At 29.6% G+C, this 10,053-nt stretch overlaps 1 protein-coding gene across 4 annotated transcripts in view; it reads left to right on the plus strand.

Moving 5' to 3' along the window:
• LOC107457568 (serine/threonine-protein kinase DCLK1) overlaps positions 1 to 10,053 on the plus strand; it is a 66,170-nt gene that overhangs the window by 35,307 nt on the left and 20,810 nt on the right. For all 4 annotated transcript variants that reach the window (XR_006225519.2, XR_006225520.2, XM_043045551.2 and 1 more), the window contains exon 13: positions 3,322 to 3,418. Coding sequence is in view for 2 of the 4 variants with exons in the window: in XM_043045551.2 (XP_042901485.1) it covers positions 3,322 to 3,418 (97 nt within the window). In the remaining 2 variants the exon portion in view is untranslated. The remainder of the gene's footprint in view (positions 1 to 3,321; positions 3,419 to 10,053) is intronic.

The following is a 10,053-nucleotide window of genomic DNA, read 5'->3' on the forward strand; positions in this document are numbered from 1 at the left end:
GGCACAAGATACTTCATCTACAAAATTTTTTTTAGTATTTTTTGTAAAATTACTTGAAATTTGAATTATGTAAAAATTTATATCTTTCCTTCACTCTGTGAACATTTTAAATTTGCATCAACTTTCTAAGAATTGCTACCCTACTGAAAACAATCTGATTTTCTTTAAAAATCTGAAGATATTTCCCCCTTTTTTTAAAAAATGATTCTTGTTTTCTTTTTATTACAGATATTCCTTTAATATTTGTTAGTAAGCAAAATATCCATTTGGCATACAAATGAATATTTTGAGATTTTGTTTGACAGGAAAAATAAAATTTACACTTGTATAAGATTTGTTATAAATTTGATTTGATTTTTTTAATTTGTTGTTTGGTACACTTTGTCTTAAATCTTCTACTAAAACTTTAAAACGTTCTTTACTAAATGAAAACATTGCATTATACATATACTGAACAAAATATTTTGTTTCCTAATTTATTTAAACAATTTATAAAAATTTATTTTTCATTTTTTAATGTTTTGGTACAACATTAATTTTTAACAAAATTAAGATGGATTTTCTGAGAAATTATTAGAATTTAGCCTGTTGTCTTTATGGAAAAAAATGTTTTCATGTATTATTTCAAGTTGTTTTTGCACAGAGTGCAGCAAAAGGCAAATGCAGAGTGACTCAAAACCCCTTGGAGAAGTATAGTTAAATATATTTTTTACAAGGCAAGAGAAAATAAATCCAGACAATTATAGATCAATATATTTTAAAATTTAATTATGCTTTAAAGTGTAATAATTTATTTACATTTATATGTAGAGAAATTTCTGAGTTATTTGTACAAACAGTGCCAGTTACAAATTCATGGACCATATTTTTTAAACCAATATCTTAAGTCAAATATTTAAATTTGCTCTATATTATACAGAGATATTCAATATTGATTTTAAAATTGTTGAAGCCCTGTTTGCAGACTCTTAAATGCAAAACTATACAGAATAAATATAGTTTTTTTTTTTTTAACTCAAAGTACTATGTTCCTGTAGATTCAAAAACAAAAAATATTATTTTCTGAGTTAATACACCATTTAATGTGTAAAAAAAAAGAGGGGATATTGAATAAAATTAAAATGCCAGCAATATATAATGTGTGCTGGAATATACAAAAATGTTCTGAGCTCAACACTTTATTTTACTTATGCTGATTTGTAATAAGTATTCTTCTTTTAGAATGACTATAAGCAATTTCTTTTTTATTCGTCAAGTACAAATTTAGAATATTTGAAGATTTTTGAATCGCTAAATTTGTCCTTTTCAAATTTTACTCCAAAAGGATAAATTTAAAGTGCTTTTAGCATTTTTTAATATTTTTTTCTATTTCATTTTATCTAATTTCATTGTTATTAGATAGAATGGATTAGAATGTCAAAGCATCGAATGAATTTGAACGATAAATGAGTTGGACACATAGGCTAGTGATTAATCAGCCAAAAAAAATTTTTTTTCTCTCTTAGATAAATATATGTAGCACAATTTTTAATTTTAAATTTACACCAGTTTTTATTTTTCAGTACTTTGATTACAGGAAAACTCTTAATTTCAAATATTTTTCTTGTTCCTAGAGATTCAAGATGACTAGGTTGTACTGTATACATAGCTGCCTAGTGTTCTGATTAAATTATTACTGTTCCAATTTTTTTAATCCTTATTTCAGAAATACACGATTTCCAGAATTTTATGATTTCTCTACATTTTAAATCTTTTTTTTTTTTTTGAAGAAGAAGAAAAAAAAATTGAAAATGTAAAAACGTCTTTGCTTTCCCTTCCTGTATTATCAGATCACAGTGCTGGGGAAATTACATTGAATTTGATAATATCTAAAGTCGTCACTTATGGTATTCCATCAGAGACTATTTTTCTCTTGAGATACTCCAAAAGTCATGATGAGTAAAAACAAAAGGGCTGTTGCATTCTTTAAGAAATGAAATCCAAATATATTTGTTTTTGACTGCTTATGCCATCTAATCAACTTCAGAAAAGGCTGTCATAATTATACCTGTATTATTTGATATGTTAATTATTGTTATTATTTAATGTATGAATGGATATTTATTATTATTTCCACCAAAGTTTAAAGCAGCAACTGGAATTTCAGAAATTTCAAGTTATGTTTCACCTAATAAGTTATACTGAACTACTGAAAAAAAAAGGAAATCTGAAGGTGTACAGATTGTAAAAAAAATTTGGTGTTTCATTCAAGTAGGGAACTTTTTGTAAAACATGCAAATGTCACGTTAGAAAAATGTAATGTAATGTTTGAATGTGAACAACCAATGACATACAGATTAAAGGGGAGTTTGTGAATATCTTTAAGGAACTAGGTAGATTGGCGAATGTTATTGTTGTCAACATCTCTATTTGATGTAAAAATTGATGTTACTGAAAATTTAAGAAAAAAATGTTGAAAATTTAATTATTGGATCTGGGACTGTAGAATTTAATGCCTTGTCAATAGCTCAGCATACAAAATTTTATGATTATATTAGGAGATATGTGACAGCTTATAATTACATTTTATTTAATTTCCCTTTTAATGTGGAACTTTTTGAATATACAAAAGTAATAGATTTAGTTGGTAGAAAAAATAGAAAATGTTCCAGCTTGAAGTATTTTGTTGATAGATACCCAGTGTTGTTGTTAAAAAAAGGGTGAATGAAAGCAATCATTCTGCTATTGATGCTCTAGAGGCAGAATTTTTAAGCAATTAATTAGATGATATTCATTTATCGGAAAAGAGAGCAGATAAACAGTGGGTACTGCTGTAAAAACTACACAAAAAATTAATTGCAACACATCCCTGGGATGAGTAATTCTACATTGACAAAAATAGAAAAAAATAGTGTGCCTGCTGATTTATGAAACAAATTTGTCTATATTAATATCAGAATAAAATTAAAAAATTTTTAGTTGAATTTTTATTTTAATTATTATTGAATTATTAATCGCACTTTTTTCCTAACCATAAAATATTTTTTAATAAAAAAGAACCCAGAAGTTTGAAAGTCTTGAGTCGTAAAGGCCTATAGTAATCACTGTTGTTGAATCACTGACGTCATATCATTTAAGTAGCAAAACTATTAGGATACAGTTTCACGTCTAATGCAACATAAGCTTCTTTAATTCATGTTTAAGATTGCTAAGCACTTCTGCATTACACATAATTTATTTGTTCTGAAAAATAGATTTATAAAAATCAAATTATTATTCTATATTTTATTTTTAACTGTAGTTTAAAACTTAGTTAGCTTTATTTTCTATCTGTTCTTTTAGTCGAAATAATGATCAAGTAGAATTGTTTGATCAAATACTTGCTGGAAAATTTGAATTCACTAAACCATACTGGGATGAAATATCTGATTCTGCAAAAGTAAGTGCCATTTAAAAATTGATATATTGTTCCATTTTGTTATTATCACTTATGTTTCATTGAATAAGTAAGCTATCTCTAAAGTAAAATGAATTGTCATGCCATTCTTCTAGTTGAAAAGTTTTCATAAAAATTCATAGGGGTGTTTCTAGAATGACGTCATATCATTTAGTGTTTCTAGGGTGACATTTTGTATCCCTGTTTTGTCTCACTTACTATGAGAAATTTAAAAAAAAATTGTTCATTTTTTCAGAATGTATTTTTTTTATTCGTTCAAAAAACATATTAAAATTCAGGCATGGAAATCAAAATTATTGTGTGTGCAAGCATTGAAACAAAATAATTTGTTTACATATTTTCAATATTAAGTAAATTAAATGGAAGTATAAAAATTTCGCCTTACATAACTGTTTGATTTCCTAAATGCAGGGATTTATTATCTGTTTCTATAATCATTGCATGTAGAAAGTGATAAAGTCTGTGTATCAGCTAAGGGGTATTTCCTGGAAATGCAAATAATCATTAATTACTTGTATTTACATTAAATAGCAATTACTGGTAAATATAAACAATATTCAAAATCGGCTATTTAAAGTAGTCATGGTTACTGTTAGTCATGATTACTAGTAATTATATTCTAGTCATCGTATTCTGTAATGTGAGCTTGCACTGATCAGCATGCCAGCTTTAAGGATGAATAAAAAACGGTACTTACTAGCCCCAAATCAGAAGCTGGCCTCAGAATTCAATGTCAAATCCAGCTCGCTGTTATTGGCGGTCAGCTCCAGTTGTCATCTTTGGTTTTGATTTATAATAAACGAAACATGTATGATTATGATGCAGCAGATTAGGTCAAATTGTGTGGTTGTTTATATTAATCAGGCTCAAAACTTTTTGTTTCTATTCAAAATTTATCAAATAGGCGTAATTTATTATATTTTCTTATCGAGTGTTTCTTTCTGGATTCATCTTTTAATAGAAGAAAGAAGTATTAATGAAAAAAGAAAAACATTTTTCATTTCATCAAATAAGTGGAGATATTCTTCTCTCTTTATCTCTCTCTCTCTTTTTGAAATGAGAAAAAAATTCTCTTTACATGACATGAAATTTTTTATTTCTGTATTTTCTGGTGAAAGCGCCGCACATCAATAAAAATGCAAATTTTTTTTAAAAAGTTATCATAATCAGTTGACCGCGCATATCAACATCCTTATAGAAGAGACTTTTAAATTACCATTTAGAATATCTGTATAATAAAAATTTTTTTATACATTTCATAAAGTAAGTTTCAATTTTTGAATTATAAAGAGAAAAACGCTAACGGGACCGCTCACTTACTGTTTAGGCAAGGCTGAACTGTATCATCGTTGATGTGGATTAATTTGGAATAAGCGTGCTTAATAAATAATCCCTATAAATGGTCTGAAAATAATGTTAAGTACGGCAAAATATTTTTAAGTACAGCAAATACCGTATTTTCTAACTTATTTGGGGGAAGAGAATGGCCTAAAATGCGTTAACAAAGAGTTCACGTGAAAAAAGTTTTCTTTTTCAGCAAAAGAAAAAAAAGCAACAAAACGATATTAAATAAGGTTGTAATTACCAGTTGGCACTGCACCAAAAATAAAGTTAAGTACAACAAATAATTTTGAAAATAGTGTTAAGTGCAACAAAATATTTTTAAATGCATCAAATAACTTAATTTCCAAATTACTTGGGGGGGGGGGGGGAGAATAGCCTAAAATGTGTTAACAAAGAGTTCACATGAAAAAAAGTTTTCTTTTTCAGCAAAAAAAAGCAACAAACCAAATAAAATAATTTTGTTTTTACCAGTTGGTACCATGCCAAAAACAGAAGAGCAAATAATTAACAGCAAAATAATATTTACATGCTTAGCAGTGCTGATAAAAATCTTATGTTGGGAAGGTCAGAGTTTGAGAGAAAAAGGTTAGAGAATCTCAAATTTTAGGAAAGTAAATTATTCTTCAATTATAAGAAAATAATTCAACCATATTTAGCGGAAGAATTAACACTGCGACTGATTGCAGAAATCTGTAAAACAATGTAATAAGAAAAATAAAAAGATTTACAAATTTATTACAGTTAACAATTTGGGGAAAAACTAATAATAACGAAACAACTAATAATTACAAAAAAACTAATAATAATACGAATAAGAAATAATTGCTCACGCACCAAAAAATTCTGAAGAAAGAATGAGCGAAGCGGAAACGAGTTTCACTTTCACAGTCTTTGGGGGTGGAATTTTAGTGGGTAGAATGCCCTCTTCTTCAATGGAAATAACGCAATAAGACTCAGCTGAGAAAGAGATAAGAAAATGTTTAAAAGAGGGGTGTACTCCACCTCCTCCGCTTGTCATTTGTACTGGAACTGTTTAGGAGGAATCAATCAGTTATTTTTTAAGGGATTGGGGAAAAGAAAAGGGGATACAGTATAGGACCCCTAATCCAGCATCCCGAAATTCGGCACTTAGTCCAATCTAATTTTTTTTAAAAAAAATTTTATTGATAAGACAAAAAAGCAGTTATATTCTCTTTTTATTTGGATTTTATTCTGTTGAAGTAAGTAGCTTTATTTTATCTTTAAAAAAAAAAAAAAACGTGAAAAGAATAAGTCTGTGTCAAATAAAACATCTGTTCCTAAAGCAGTTTAAAAAACACCTGCGTTTCTAATGAACAAAATAAAGAAATACAAGTTGGAAGAAACCGATCAATCAATCTTGACAGCTGTGCTCTACTAATTTGCTGCCTCATTTCCCTCTCCTGTTAGACCATATATTGGCCGCATCCAGTTGACATTGAAACTACCACATGGGGTACAGAATGAATTCTATCCCTTTTGCGTTTTTTTTTTATTCGATTCATTTATTTTTTATTTTGCGGCTTTTTTTTATTAGTTACTAATTGTTCATTCGTTTTTTTCTTCTTGTTATTAGTTGTTTGCTTGTTTTTTTATTGTTATTAGTTGTTAGCTTGTTTTTTGTAGTTATTCATTGTTAGTTTCTTAGCATTAATTGTTAAGTTTTTTTTTGTAGTTCCTTGTTAGCTTTCCTTTTTTTTGTGAGGTGAGCGTCTTTTGTTAAAACAAAATGTTACCTAAAAGGAACAAAGAGAACTATGATCGCTCTCCGAAGAAGAAACGATTATTTCTTCTTCCGAGGATTTCGATTCTTTCTTCTTGAATTATTTCTCCTTCAGATTATTTCTTGATTATACAGTGTAACGTTCCATATCCGGACGTCCCTTTTCCGGAAGAGTCGATTTCCCGAACACTTTTTAACAATAAAAATAAACAAACATTTCTTCATCTTCCCCTCTCCTTTAAAAAAAAAAAAACGAAGTATTTTTGACAGGTTTTTCCCCTTCTCAGCTTCTAGAGATCTATGCATTGAATCCATAAATCAACAGAAAAGAGAACAGAAGATCTACTAAGACCATGATACTCCTCCTCTGGAATGCAGGAAAGGGGGGGGGAGATTTGTTTTCAAAAGAGCATAACTGATTCCCCTCCCTCCCCCTTCTTTCCTATGCAGCTAGCTAGTAAAAGAGGCATTTCCTGGTACATTTTTATTTGAGTGTCAGGTGAAGAAGAAATACTGTGAAAAAGGGTAAACACAGCAAATGTTAAATGGAGGGGGAATCCCCTTTAGTCACACAAGAAAAAATAAAGAGAACCCAATCAGCATGCCTTGCCTTTATGCTTGATTGATAGCCAATGATGGGAGAGAAAATAAGAATTTGTCACTACCCCGCCCTCAACTTGAATGACAAGTATGGAGGAAATGAATTTTTCTTCTCCACGTACCCACCTTAATGAATGACGGGAATTTCCCCTTCTTGCTTGAATCGTTCTAGTTCAAAATGGCGGAGAGAGCAATCAATATTTTCATAACTGTGAATTTTTTTTGTTTTTTATATTTATTTTTAAAATAGCAATAATTATTTTTTTTCTAATATTTTGTTTATGATTGATTAGATATCATTCTAATACTAAAACATTATTGCCTGAAAAAAATGTTTATTTATTTTCTGCTTCTTAGATTCAGATCATTTTGAGCTTTGTTTACCTTGGAGGTCAATTATACGGAAAAATCAAATATACGGACTTCGGGAAGTCCCGCCGATTCCGGATACGCGACTTTCCACTGTATTATATAGATTATTATTTTAATTAATAAAATTTCATAAGATGGGCCAGTTTTAAATTCACCACATCATAATATAGGATCGAAACTTAACTAAATTTATTGGTTTTTCTGAAATTAACAGTATAATTGAATTTTAGTATATATGGGTGCCATACAGGAATTTCTGAAAGAGATCCGAAATTCTGCAAATTCTGAAATACGGAATTTCGTCGGTCCTGTGAGTGGGGGTGGATACAAGGTGCATACCTTTTTAATTGGTCTCCTTATGCCATGCTTTTTAAAAATAAAGTTGTACTATTTGATTAAATACAAAATTTGTACAGGACTCTAATTTATGATGAAAGTTAAATATTTGATGTTTTTTGATTAACATAAGTTTTAAAAATATTTCCTTCTATGAAGAACATAAGTGACTTAAATGTAACTGTATTTATTTAAAGCAACCGAGAGTAGTTCATGTTATCTCAAATGTCGAGCAAAGATGCCCATTATCTAACAAGAACCGAAATTTTGTAATTTAATGTTTTTAAAAAACCAATAATGCAACTTTTTTTTGCAATTTAGCAAAATTTTTTCAATAAATTTTATTGAAATAAAAAAATGCAATTCCTAAAAACTGGCTTTCTGCAATATTTTAACAATTTTTAATTATAAAATTTTCCTAAGAAATTTTAGGAAGTAAAAAAGCTGTTCTGTAGAATAAATTTCTTTTCTTATTATTTATTGTAATATTTTGTTACTCCTTATCCTTAATAATTTTTTTATCTGTTCTCTTTTCTTAAAAAGAAACTCTTAAACCATCTTTATAGTTTTGTTTTAAAAATATGTGTATAATGACTCTTAATACTAACCACGTAACCTTTTGATCAGTTTTTGAGATTTTTCCCTCCTTATAAAAATTATGGCAAAAATAAAATTTGTATCTATTGTAGCTGGATTTTTCTGCACTTTTTAAAATGTTTTGCATTTAAAAAATCAATTGCTTCAGTGTTATTAATATAAAAATGTTGATGATTATTCATGAACTTCTTCATTTGTTCATAATTCTGAACATATACTCAATATCAAAATGATTATGCTGCATTAAATTTGTCCCCTATTTTGTAACAAGCCACCTCTTTTTGTGTGCAGTGTAAGTTTTAGTTTAATTATTTTGGGGGAAATTTATCAACATTTCCAAATTACTCACAATTTACGAATGAAAATTTTATTGGTTTTTAAATGTTCGAAAATGTTGTTGATTGCAAATAACAAGAGTAGAAAAGAAAAACTCCTTAAATGAATCTGGTGAATCAGATACAGGGTTGCCACAGGCTACTAAAATGCAGCTATTTTCGGCCTTAGGCGACTATGGCGACTTATTTTGCCTGAAAAGGCTAAAAAAAGCAACTATTTTCAGGAATAGGCGACTATTAGGAGACTTTTTTTTACTCTTGGCGAAGTTTTTTTTCGCCAAAATGAACGTTACTTTTCAGAACGTTAATAAAAGAAAGCAATCTTTTATACAATCATTTATGTCCAAAGAGCCAAAAATTTAAATTTCCATTGGATTTAATAAAGTACTTGTTTATGTTCTCCCTGAGAGGCAGTTTTGATATTTTTAATTGTTTTTTCCTTCTATTAACATTCATATTTTATTGTAATTCGACTTTTATTTAGATACCTATTTTCTAATATGTATACCTTTTATATTTGTACAAAACTTTTTTTAAATTGGAGCATAGTTAGGACTGGGCGATAAATCGATGTATCGCGAAATATCGATTTAGCGGATATATCAGTAGGACGATGTAGTGACTTTCATTTTAGGCGATGCATCAGAAATCTGATTTAAGCCGCCGGAATAAGATTACAATTGCGGTTTAACGATTTAATATGCAAGGATCCTTGACTAGGCTAACGCTGTTACCGCACTAACGAAGACGATTTTGATTTCGTCTAGCTGCAGAGATGTTTTTTATAGTGTTTTGCTATTAAGATGATGTTGGTTTTGTGATGTTGAATGACGAAGAGCGAATTGAGCTCCCGGTTTCGTGCGAGGATCAGCGTTGTAATATACACTCTATAACAAAAAAATCGACGCACCAAGAAGCAATCAAACGATTGCTTTGAAATTTCGTATGCATGAATGTTTTGAACAGATATGGCTGGAATGATGCCGACTGGTGACGTATAGTCTTTAGCGACGAATCCCGCTTCCAACTGTGTCCTGACGATCATCGAAGACTTGTTTGGAGACGCACAGGGCAGAGGAGGGATCCTGCCTTCACTATTGCACGTCACACCGGCCCTCAACAAGGCATTATGGACTGGGGTGCCATATCCTTCGACAGCCGGACCCCTTTGGTCGTCATTAGAGGTACACTTACTGCACAGCAGTACGTCGACGACATCCTAAGACCTGTTTTGCTACCGTTCCTTTTGCAGCGCCCTGGGCTGGTTTTTCAGCAGGACAATGCCAGACCAC

This window comes from Parasteatoda tepidariorum, chromosome X2 (genome assembly GCF_043381705.1).
Source record: "Parasteatoda tepidariorum isolate YZ-2023 chromosome X2, CAS_Ptep_4.0, whole genome shotgun sequence".
Taxonomy (NCBI): Eukaryota; Metazoa; Arthropoda; class Arachnida; order Araneae; family Theridiidae; genus Parasteatoda; species Parasteatoda tepidariorum.